Source organism: Eublepharis macularius, chromosome 1 (assembly GCF_028583425.1).
Source record: "Eublepharis macularius isolate TG4126 chromosome 1, MPM_Emac_v1.0, whole genome shotgun sequence".
NCBI lineage: Eukaryota > Metazoa > Chordata > Lepidosauria > Squamata > Eublepharidae > Eublepharis > Eublepharis macularius.
This window is the reverse complement of record NC_072790.1, coordinates 185,623,296-185,635,309: the sequence shown is the minus strand read 5'-3', so window position 1 is coordinate 185,635,309 and position 12,014 is coordinate 185,623,296. Positions and strand designations below refer to the sequence as shown.

Genomic DNA, 12,014 nt, shown 5'->3' with positions numbered 1-12,014 from the left:
AGTTGCGTTGCCCTAAACGTCCCTGTATGGCGCATTGCCATGCATTTTAGCGCGTCTTTTAAACATCAGGGCGTGCGATTCTAGCCGTGCTTTATTTGATTTATTAATTACATTTCAGCCCCGCGTTTCTTCCAGCCTTCTTTCCAACACACCCCGGAGGTCTCCGATCCGGGCACTGACCAGATCCGGCCCTGCTTAACTTCAGCAAGATCGCTGGAAGCGACGCAGGGATGCTGGACGCCTTCCACGGGACGACTCGGCCGCTCGCTCCTCCTCCTTCCCTCAAACCCCCCCCCGCCCCCGCCGGGCTGGCCTGCTCCTCGAGCGCCTGTGGAGAGGGCTTCCTCCCGCCCGCCCGCCCCCTTTTCCTTCGTGAAGAGGATGGAGACCTCTGAGCAGAAGCTGCTCGGCAGGCAGGGCCGCCTTAATTTGACACAGCGGAATAACCGGGCCCGTGATGGAAAAGCTGGCTTCTTCCTGGGGTGGGAAGTGCCCTCAAGTCGCAACCGACTTCGAGCGACCCTCCGGGGTTTTCAAGGCGAGAGCCCTTCAGAGGTGGCTTGCCATTGGCGCGGGGGTCTCCCATCCAAATACAGACCAGGGCCGACCCTGTGGGTCGGCCGTGCTTAGCAGCAGAGATCTGACCCGACCCGGCCAGCCTGGCCTGGGCCCCGGAAAGTCCTCCTAAGGGAAACCGGCCGGCCGCGTCCCTCCTTCTGCGCCTCCAGCGCGGCGTCCCAGCAGGCGGGGCGTGGGCGGGGCTCGCGCGCCTCTCCTCTCCTCGCCTGCCAGCCCCCGGTGCTCTGATTGGCCGCTCGCTGCCCAATCAATTCTACGCGAAAGGCTCTTTTCGGCGTCTCTGCGCGCTGCGTTGGGAAAAGGGGGTAGGCGGCGGCGGCGGCGGGGAGCGGCCTTTGCGCGGCCGGGGAGGAGGCTCGGCGCCCCCCTTCTCCGCCCCGCGAGGGGAGTTCCTCCTTCGCTTTTTTTGCGGATTGTTGTTATTTGGTTTGACGCGCCTGCCTTGCCCGCGGCGGCTGCTGCCTGGTGCGCTGCGTGGCCTCCTCTCGCCGCCGCCGCCAGCGATGCGCCCGGGCCGAGAGGCGTCTGGGCTCTGAGGTCTTGGCCGGCGGGCGCAGGAGGCGATTCCCACGGTGCTGCCGGGGACGATCGCGGCCTCCTGCGGGGACCGAGAGCGGAGGACCAGCAGGATGTACACGGCCGGCTTGGCCCCCTTTTACGCCTCTAACTTCAGCCTCTGGTCGGCGGCATATTGCGCTCCGGCGGGCCCAGGCAGCGGCGGTTGCTTCCCCGTGGACCCGTCGGGGATCAAGAAGCCTTCCTTCTGCATCGCGGACATCTTGCACGCCGCCGCCGCCGCAGGGGAGGCCGGGGTGGAGGGCCTGGCCGGGGGCTCCTCGGCCAGCCTGGCTGCCCACCTCGGCGCCGCCCACGCCCACGCGCAGTTCCACGCCGCGGGATCCCCGCTCAGGCCCACGCCCGTGGTGGCCCCGGACTCGGCAGTCGCTTTCCCCGCCAGGCTCTCGGCCGCTTACTCGCATCCTCCGCACCACCGACCTCCCGCCGGAACGTCTCCAGTCCCCGGCAGGGGCCAAAACCACCAGACTCCGCCCGGCTCAGCTCCTGCTCCGTCCAGCAAAGATTTGAAATTTGGGATTGATCGCATTTTATCTGCCGAGTTTGACCCGAAAGTCAAGGAAAGCAACACGCTAAGAGGTAGAGACAGCCGGAGGGGCTGGGCCCTGAAGGCGGGTGCGCTGTCAGATTTGCTGTTATAACGGGGAAGGGTGTGTGTGTGTGGCGGGGGGACGCTTTGGCAGCAAGAAACGTCGAGAAGAACCTTGTTTTGGTATTTCAAAACCTCTCAGGTCACTGTCCTCTACAGGCCCCCAGCCCTTCCCAAAATTTACCCACTTAAGTTTCAGGCCCCAGGAGTGGAGGGAAGGGGCAATTTGGGTCGCCTTCTCCGGGCCGTGTCTTGGTACCACCATCACCCCCGGGTCATGACCACACTTACAAAAGACGAGCGGCTACCCTAAGCAAATGCTACTTTAAAAAGCAGATGGAGGGTGGGGAACCAAACGCTCAGATATTTATGGGCTTGCTCAAGGGAACCGAAAAGTTGAGCAATCCGGAGGCCGATTCCTGAGAAAGCATCAGAGAGAGAGAGAGAGAGAATCAGGGCAGCGGCCCTTCTGAACTTGGAAGTAAGTCCCCTTGATTTCCACATTGCAGTTAAGACGAATTCTGCAAACAAGGCCTGTCAGTTTACCGCAGCGGTTAAAGTGCTGACTGGACCAGTCAGGAGAGACCTGGGTTCAAATCCCTACTCTGCCGTGTAGATCGCCCCGGGGGTGGGGGACGACCCGGTCACCGTTTCTTGGCCTAAAATATTTCGCAAAGTTCGGAGAGGGAAGCCGGTGCGCTGCCAGGAATTCTTGGGAGGTCTGTAAAAACCAAATGACTAAAACAAGCGGCTAAGCAGTAGGCACGCTCCGATCGTGCGACTTGTGCACATTTACTCAGAAGTAAGTCCCGCTGAATTCAGCGGGGCTAATTCTCTTGGAAGTGTGCGAAGAAATGCAGCCTCGCCTCTTTAGACCCAGGCCTGCCTGCTGCCACGGGATGAACGCCGCATAGGGCAGCAGTCAGCGTTAAAATTTTCATGGATTGTTAAGCAAAAGTGAAGGTGGTTGCTCGGTTTGACTATTCTGTTTGGGGGGAAAATGCTGACTGAGTTCTCTTGAGTTTCCTTGGCCCGGGAGGATTTTTTTTAAAAAATGGTTGTATTTATTCTCCGGGTTCAGCGCCTGATTAAGGAGACTCTCCGGGACTGAAACCCTGGGGGGGCCCGAACTCTGGGCGCCTTTAGAAGTGCCCCCTTGGGTCTTGCGGCACCTTCACGACTATGGGCGCGATTGGCTTTCATGAGCTGGAGCCTTTTGGTTCAGATCCGTGGCCTTAACCTCTGCAGGCATGTGGTGCGTAGGCGTCCCCACACACAGCTACGGCGGGCTTTTCTTGGCGAAGAGAACTCCGAGTATGCAGAGCTGCGGGTGACGGAGCCATAAGAACACAAGCAAACGCATCTGCCAAATTAATTGGATTTTTGCTTTAATTGGGATGCTCATTGGAGAGTAAATCTAATCCTGGGATTGGGGCAAGACGTGGCCCTCGAGTAACACAAATAGGACCCTGTTTACAAGGCTTCCTTCGTCTCAAAGGGGCGCAGCCTTCACTCTCTTCCTCCAAAGCCGCACATTACCTCGGCTTCCTTCCCTCTCCATCCGCTCAGTCGTCCCAAGCGCCGGGGTGGGAGACGGCAGCCCAAGTCAGGTTCCAGGCAGTGAAGGCGCCACCGGTTTCCAAGTCGCGTGCCCGGTGTTTCTCCTCTGGGATTAGCCTGCAGTCAAGGGCCTGGATGGAGAGGGAAGGCGGCATGTGGTAGCCCGATCTGGGCAGATCTCAGAAAGGAGGGCTCGTACTTGGATGGGAGACCGCCCAGGAAGACTCTGCAGAGGAAGGCACTGGCAAACCCCCTCTGCTTCTCACTAGCCTTGGAAGCCCCCTTACTGGGGCCGCCATGAGTCGAGTGTTACTCGAGGGCACTTTACTCGAGGGCACACACACACATAAGGGCCGGGAGATCGCAACCTATTGCGGCGATTTCGAGGCTCCACTGGCAGGCCGACCCTGCGTGAGCTGAAATCCCGGTGGTTTCAGTGGGACCGATCCCCAACCTGGTATGCCCAAACTGGTGTGCCGAGGTTCGCAGCCTGCCGCGGGAGCTCCCTTAGGCGCAAATCGATGGAAGCTGGTGGTGTTCTGTGCGCAGAGAGAAGGCCACGGAAGTCTGCCGTCCTGGGGGTACTTACGTGGAAGTAAACCCTATCGACCCCAATGGGACTTCCTTGGCGCTGTTATCCGCCTGGCGCTAGTCCAAGCAGGCCAGCCAGCCCCGTGGGCCGCAGCCTGGCAGGGAGGCGGGTGGGCTGCCCCGCGCCTTTCTTCCTGGCTGCTAACCGCGCTCTCCTCCTTCCTGTGCCCGCAGATCTGACCTCCTTGTTAGCCAGCAGCCGCCAACCCGGGCTTCCCGTCCCCGGCTTGCAGCCTTCGGCCGGCCAGTTCTTCGCGTCTCTCGAGCCCCTGAACGAGGCCTCCGCGGTCTTGGGGCCCTTAAACGCCACCCCCCGGAGCTCAGTGCAGCACCAGTTTCAAGACACTTTCCCAGGTACACACCCCTCCTCCCCTCGCAGCTGCGGGTCTCAGGGCTATTGGGGGCGGGTGGGTGACTGGGCAGAGCCGGTAGCCGCGTGAATCTCTCTCAAAGGAACCCAACCGGAGCCTGTGGCGACTTAAAGACTCCCCCCGCCCCCCAATAAGCTTTGGCGGACTAGAGCTACGGGGAAGGTGAGGCTGGGGTTGACCGGGTTCAATAGGACTTACTGCTCAGTCGGTCTGGGGTGTGTGTAAGATCCTAACCAGGCCAAGCTCCCTTAGACAGAGCCGACCCCCACTCGCGTTCTCAGGGCCGCCGCCTGTAATGGGCGCCGTTTCTGAGGCCCGGCGCAGATGCTCTCCTCCGATTCCCCCCCCCCCCCCATACACACACCGGAGCAGGGCCGCGGGTTTGCCCCTCTCCGCCTGAACTAAACGGCAGCCCAGCTCAGTTCCATTAGAATCCACGGGGCAGGAAGACTGGGAAGAGTCTGAGCAGAAGCGAGGGAGACCGAGGGTTAACGGGCCGAATCGGTGGGTGGGAGCAGGGCCGACCCGTTGAATGGCTCCTCTCCAAAGGATCGAGCTAGCCAAAGAGATGGAGGGCCAAAACGAGTAAGAAATGGCCGGAAGGAAGAGACGGTGTCGTTTCCAACGAAACCGCAGCTGGCCCTCGCAATGCAGTGCGAGATTCTCCTTAGGACCTTTAGTCCGGCCTGCACTGGGATGCCCTGGGCCGTAGGGGGTGGTCGGGCAGCCAACCAGCCGGGCAGCCACGGCCCCGAGTTCAATGGCGCTCTCCGCTTCCCTTGCAGGTCCCTACGCCGTGCTCACCAAAGATACGCTGCCGCAGACCTACAAACGGAAGCGCTCCTGGTCCCGAGCGGTTTTCTCCAATCTCCAAAGGAAAGGGCTGGAGAAGCGCTTCGAAATTCAGAAATATGTCACCAAACCGGACCGGAAGCAACTAGCCGCCATGTTGGGGCTCACCGACGCACAAGTAAGTGACACGTGTTTAACCAGCCACACGATCCCTCCCAGGGCCCCTGCAGGAATGAAGTGGCGGATGCCAAAGGGAGCAAGATGGAATGTGCCACTTCAGATGGGGGACTGCTATTTTGGAAGCTTCCCCCATAGTTTAAACCCCCTCCCAACTTACAACAGCTAGTGTGTTAGCAATAAAGATGCTCTCTGAGCATCTCATGTGCCAGTTTTCTACTTATTTTCCTGTAGAAGGGCACTAAAATGTAACACATATACCCCTTTGGCGGTGTGCAGTGTCACAGTCCATTCTGCTACCTCTGCTCTGCTATATGTGCCCTGGTTTTTCAGGAGGGCAGAAGGCAGTACCTTGAGGGGGGGGGGGAGAAGGGAGTATTTCCTTGCAAGCAGCAAGTGGTGAATTTCTGATGTAAATCCTTATTTCTATTTTAAAATCCTTTATGCAAGTAGAAAAACCAGCACCGCAGAGAGAGGGCTTCAGCTCCCCTCTGCTTGTTTGCTGCGCTGATTTTCTTTCTGCAGTGAAATTTTAACACGGGGCATTTCAAGAAGGTGACCCTCCACCCGTCCTTATGTGACTTGGGAAAGTCCATTCTGTGGCCTGATTTTCTTGCTTGTGGCTTCAGCCTGCCCTGTGCACAGACCCTGGTTGTTGCTGCTCCTCCTGCTGCTGCAAAATGCAGGTCGTGGGCGGCCCCTAAATCCTACCCTCTCTATGTTTGTAATGGGGGGTGGGTGGGCGCAGAAGAGAGCCCAGCGTGACACGAAGGTCTGTTGGTGTCTCCCCCCCACACACACTTTGTAAAGCTTTGCGGAACTAATATGAGATATTTCCAGATTGCTTCGTGCTTAGCAGTTGAGTAAATGCAGGTCGATTGAATGGACTGAGCTGGCGGAAAGGACGAGAGCTTAACTGGAAGATTTATGTCCGTGAAGCCCAGCTTGTTTGTTTTGGCTGCCCGCGGAAAATGCCAGCCGGAAAAGTCCGATCTTGGGTGGGGGGCGGAGAGCGGAGCCTCGGGGACGGGGTGAAGCGCAAGCCGCGAAGGAGACGCAGCCAAACCCCTCCTCCCGTCTCGAACCGGAACCCTTGAAAAGAATCCGGCCCGGCTGGGGCCTCTGGCGGGAAGCTCAGGGCTGCTGGACGCGGCTCGGTGTTCCGGCGGAGAAAGGGGCAAACGAGGCAAGGGGAAGAAGGCGCCCTCCGTGGAAGGACCAGGCCGTGTGTGTGTGTGTGGGGGGGGTGTCTTGGAAGGAGGAGGGGCGCCGGGCGTGGCTGCTGGGATAGAGGACGACTCAGCAGGCTTCTTCTAGCCCTTAGCCCGAGGCTAGTTTCAGGGGCGGGTGGCCTGTAGCAGAAGAGCATGAGTGGCCCGTAGCACCTTAGAGCCTCGCTACAAGTGACATCTTCCACGCGAAGGGCACTTGATCATTTTCGCAAGTCTTTCTGGGTACTGAAGTCCCTCTCCCACACCCCTTTTCCTTCTGTTCCTTCCCGTCTCCGTTAGCACGGGAGAAAGCCTACGAGAGCAGCTTTTGCAAATCGTCTTGCTGGGGGGTGGGGAATGCTCTAGAGAAAGCTGACATGTGAAGTCCTCCCCTCTCTGTTAGAACTGTTAGGATCGCTGCCTTAAAAGTCAGAGAAAGCCTGCGTTTGCAAATAGTTTCTCTAGTCGCAAGCCTGCTCTCAATGATCTTTGGGGGCGGGCAGCTGCAACTTTCTAAGCTTTCTCTAGAGTATTTCCCCCCCTCCCCGAGCAAGACGATTAGCAAAGTTGCAGCGGGCAGCTCGGGGAGGGGGGGAATACTCTAGAGAAAGCTTAGAAAGTTGCAGCTGCCCGCCCCCAAAGATCATTGAGAGCAGGCTTGCGACTAGAGAAACTATTTGCAAACGCAGGCTTTCTCTGACTTTTAAGGCAGCGATCCTAACAGTTCTAACAGAGAGGGGAGGACTTCACATGTCAGCTTTCTCTAGAGCATTCCCCACCCCCCAGCAAGACGATTTGCAAAAGCTGCTCTCGTAGGCTTTCTCCGTCTCTTCAAGCAGCCGTGCTAACGGAGATGGGAAGGAACAGAAGGAAAAGGGGTGTGGGAGAGGGACTTCAGTACCCAGAAAGACTTGCGAAAATGATCAAGTGCCCTTCGCGTGGAAGATGTCACTTGTAGCGAGGCTCTTAGAGACCACCTAAATTTCCAGGGAATGCGCCTTGGAGCGCAAAGTGAGCCGTGGCTCAGGAAAGCTCCTACCTTACCACACATTTTGTTCGTCTTATTGGTGCTACTGGACTCTTGCTGTTTTCCAGAGCTCTCTGGGTCAGATACCTGGAGTGGAGAAGAAGTTACTCTCACAGTGCAAATCTTAGCCTGTCCTGAAGTAGCAAGTTATCTCCCATCGAGAAAGTTCTTTCTCTTCTTGACAAAATGCTCTGTGTGCATTGTCTTTGAGAGGTTTCCCAAACCCCAGCGCGGGCCTCTGGATTTAAGCACCACTGAAGGTTGTGGGCCCTGCTTCTGAGCAGACATGCCCAGGATTGCGCAGCATCGTGAGAGCGCATGTTATCCTCAATATCGTCGTGTGTGCTTTCCTGACTGCTTTGAGTTCGGGGAAAGTTTGTCCCGATCCAGCTAAAGAATAAAGGGTAGGATTGGAGGCCATGCCTCAGGGCAGTCTTATGAGCACTTTCGTGGAAGTAAGGCCCTTTCAGTACTGAGGAAAGCGAAGCCAATTTACTTTCGAACAGAGGTGCATAGGATTGTATTGTACCACTGCATTGTACGTATGGGCCCAGTCTCGCGCGGATTCGAATTCCCTTCCCTCTTGTGACTTAAATGAGTTTAAGTGGGCTTACTTTTGTATTGGATAGTGATCAGGGAGCAGGAAATACCCCCTTGCCCATTACTCCTCCTCCGGAGAGAAAACAGCCGGGCTACCATCCACCTGAAGCCGAGCACCTTCCAGGCCCTGAATGCTCGGCATCAGTACCGATTATTCCAACTTAACGGCTACCTTTCCATGTGTGGCTGGGCCTGATACAATGGGGTGAGGACAGTTTATCGAAAACCCACAACAGACCCGACAAGCCATAGAGGTTACAAAAGGTTGTGTTTTTTTTAAAAAAAGAACTATCTCACACCTCTCTTTAGGCGAGGTGGTCGCATTGACTGTGGCCTGTATAGAACGCGTAGCTCGGGTAAACATACATTAATGTAAATTCCTCTATACTCGGCTCCCTTAGAACAATAGATCTCCTGTGCCGACGAAATCTCAAGTGGAAGGACGAGGGGAGGTTTTTTCCGCTGGTTGACAGAATAAACAGGACCGGATTAATACTGCGATCCCTGATGTCTTTACCTTTACGATGAGGTCCACTGATCCCAGTGGATCAGCACATATGCTGCCAAGGGAACCGCCTGTTTGCATTTTTCTACAGGATACAAAAATTGATTCTTTATATAATATTTTCAAAATTTCAAAAGTGCAATGTGCTCATAACGCTTCATACAGTGTCTTCAAAGTTTCAAAAATGCAACGTGCTCATAACACTCCATACAAGATTCAGTACATATTACATAAGCAATCTTACAAGGTAGATGATACGTTTGTTTCCTCACTGGCAATTACCTCAGCACCGTGCTGGAATGAAATAACAACTAAGATATTTCCACCTTAAGTCATAATAACATAGAAGGATAAACTGACTTCAAACAAAGACTTAAGCCTATGCGGGCTATTATCTCCCGGAAAATATTTCATGAATTGGTTTTTCAAATGGTATCATCTCTTATTCATCCTACCTTGTAAGATTGCTTATGTAATATGTACTGAATCTTGTATGGAGTGTTATGAGCTCGTTGCATTTTTGAAACTTTGAAGACACTGTATGAAGCGTTATGAGCACATTGCACTTTTGAAATTTTGAAAATATTATATAAAGAATCAATTTTTGTATCCTGTAGGGTTCTGCCCCCCTTTTTTCCTTCCAGTTTATTACAGGTACAGCCACCTATTTTGTAACTTTTTGCATTTTTCAGCAGCTGCTATTAAAAATGCTTTCAGAGTAATTCAAGGTGCTCATTTTAAACATGTACTAATGCCAGGGAGGACTCATTATATTCATCAAATACAACAGTATAAAGTAGCTGACACAAAATACTCAGATACGGACAGGCAAGATGGTTCCTTCTTTCTCTTTCCCTCAGAAATAATTTTACATTCTTGAGAATGGATTTTTGTCAGGCAACCAAAATTGTATGCATTTATTTTGTGCCAGATTGCCCATCAGTAGGACTGTGGCGTTGCAGGGCCAATGGTGGGGGAGGAAACTGTGTGTGTGGGGGGAGGGGGCTTGACTAAGGGAGGCGGTACTTGGTCTCTCCATGGGCTGCAGTTTGGTACTGTATGGAGCCCACCCTATTACTTTATTTTCATGGAAGGAAACAAGATGGAGACGGTTTAGGCCTTTCCCAGGGCAAGTTCGGGATATCCCGTCTCATTATGTATTGAAATATTTTGTGAGCCCCTCTCAGTATTCTGTTTCCTCAGGAGGTTAACAAGATTCAGAATATATCTTAGGTGCTCTTATAAAGATTAAATGAGGACATTAAACTGTGACATTTAAAACTTGCACTGTTCTAGCTGCTACTATATAATCATGGCTCCAGTTTTAAATCTGAAAAACTGAAGGGATTTCCCCCGGCTCAATTAGATTAGATTTTCTTTCTACTTTTTAAAAACAACAAATCTGGTTTTGTATGTTTGACGATAGTGGGGGAGGTTGCTACTTTTCCTCCGGCGGTGGATGTGACCACGAATCGTGTGGGCGTGACCTGAGTTCCGCCTGTGGCTCTTTCTGCAGGTTAAAGTCTGGTTCCAGAACCGGCGCATGAAGTGGCGGCACTCCAAGGAGGCGCAGGCACAGAAGGACAAGGAGAAGGAGCCGGCTGAGAAGGTGGCGGGAGGCGCAGTGCCGACAGGCGAGGGCGAGCCGGAGCGCAGCCCCAGCCGCTCGGAAGGCGAGAGCGAGAGCAGCGAGGCCGAGTCCCTGGAGCTGGAGCCCGGCAGCGATGTGGAACGGACTGATGCTGGGGCCGTCGCCGATCAGCCCCTGCAGCGGCACTGCGCCGTCATCAGCCCGCAGCTGCAGCACCCGGCCGACTGCGAGACTGCCAGTCACCCCGAGACGCTCTCGGCTCCCCCCAGCCTGTATCAAGGTCAGGAGGCGCCCTTTGGCCTGCGGGACTCGCCCTGACTGCCTGCCTTCTGGACACCGCTGGCCGGGAGCCCCAGCTCCAAGCTTTCGTCCTCCGCCGGGATTGCGCAGGGGGTGCTTGCCTCCCCGGCTTCCTTGGGTGGATGTGATGTTACAGCCTGCCATAGGTGGGGAGATGGGAGGCAAAGGTGGAGGATGTCGGGCGCCTGTGGAGAGGAGACCAGCCCTCGAATCTCTGCGCGTCAGGCCCTGGCAGTTAGGAAGGAAACATTCAGATAGTCCTGGGAAAAGATGGGCTTCTTACAAACACGCCTTCGGCCTCCCTCTTCTAACTCTTTCAGTCTCCGACTCACCCCAGTTCGAGTCTCCTTCCCAGTTTCTTCACAATGTGAAGTATTTTTACCAACCCAGCCCTTCCCAGATGTGTTGCATTGTATAATCCGGCCAAGAAATAATGCACTGAAAAAACAAAACCGTAGACTGTAAATAAATTGTTTGCTAAATCTGTTCCGTCTATTTTTGTTACCGAGAGAATAATTTAGATGGACTGGTCCAATCTGAAATAATGCAAGTTGCTAAACCAAGTTTCTTTCTTTCTTTTTCTTTCTTTTTCGCAATGCTAACTATATTCATAAAAGAAATTTGCCACATAGGGCGAATGATTTTTTTTTTAAAAAAAACACACCAACAACCTAAGAAAGTGACCAGTTTGAGAAAATGGTTGGGAACACACTAGTTTTAGTTTGAGTACTAATGCATAGTAGGTTTTATTTAGAAAACTGTAAATTATGTCACACTTCGGAGAACTTTCCCTCTTCTTCTAATATCCTGGACAAATTAATGGTTTGGTGAAACACAAATGTAGGTTAACTGATCATTTTTTTAAAAAAATCCAGATTATTAATCACCTCCAGAACCTTTAATCTGTTGACTCTGCTGTTTCAAACATATATAACCAGTCCCGTTATAAGACGTCTTGAGATAAGGTCGGGAGGTTTAGAAATTTTTAAAACTGGTGCAGCGATCCTAGGCACACTTATTTGCCAGTAAGCCTAACTGAAGTCAATGAGGGCTGCAGGTCAGTAAGTAACAATATCCGTGCAATCTTACCTATAGATTTAGGAATTAGAAGAACGGGGCTGGCGATTTTTAGTTTCCAGATAATAAAACAGGACCAGTGAGGCTGCAACGGTATTTTTAAAACTGAACAAAGCAAGCCCCAGAGGTAGGCCTCTGTTTTCCCATGAACTCATGATCCGAACATAATTTTCCAAGATTGGTCAAAAGATTGTGAAAATTAACTTGCAGGATCAGTTCAAGAGAGTCCCCGTCTCTATTTCCGAGGAGGACCCCTGGGAGACTCACGGGGAGGGGAGGCGGGGCACCAGGGAGCTGACCGCGCCTCTTAGAGCCTCGCCAGCCGGCGGTCGAAGGGATCCCACCAGTGAAGGCGAAGGCCCTAGTCCTATCTGCCGGCGGAACTTTGGAAGGCTCCTCTCAGGGGATCAGCCCCTCTGACAGCCTGACTGAAAGGCCCGGCTGCAGCCCGGTGCGCATTTAAACCAC

The 12,014-nt window shown here is 53.9% G+C and overlaps 1 protein-coding gene across 2 annotated transcripts; it reads left to right on the top strand.

Moving 5' to 3' along the window:
• Positions 1 to 913: 913 nt before the first annotated feature.
• On the top strand, positions 914 to 10,929 carry HLX (H2.0 like homeobox). Of its 2 annotated transcripts, XM_054983785.1 has the most exons (4): positions 914 to 1,734; positions 4,070 to 4,249; positions 5,052 to 5,236; positions 10,095 to 10,929. In XM_054983785.1, the coding sequence occupies exons 1-4, from the start codon at positions 1,209 to 1,211 to the stop codon at positions 10,485 to 10,487; spliced, it is 1,284 nt and encodes a 427-aa protein (XP_054839760.1). In that variant the 5' UTR covers positions 914 to 1,208; the 3' UTR covers positions 10,488 to 10,929. The 2 variants fall into 2 exon arrangements, with proteins under 2 accessions (XP_054839760.1, XP_054839768.1); XM_054983793.1 differs by lacking the exon at positions 4,070 to 4,249 and having other exon boundaries at positions 916 to 1,734.
• The last annotated feature ends 1,085 nt before the right edge of the window (positions 10,930 to 12,014 follow it).

Bases quoted from the DNA above. Each gene is read 5' to 3' on its own strand.
- HLX (XM_054983785.1), top strand. From the start codon at position 1,209: ATGTACACGGCCGGCTTGGCCCCCTTTTACGCCTCTAACTTCAGCCTC. The intron at 1,735-4,069 runs GTAGAGACAGCC...CTGTGCCCGCAG, and splicing joins GGAAAGCAACACGCTAAGAG to ATCTGACCTCCTTGTTAGCC. The intron at 5,237-10,094 runs GTAAGTGACACG...CTCTTTCTGCAG, and splicing joins TGGGGCTCACCGACGCACAA to GTTAAAGTCTGGTTCCAGAA.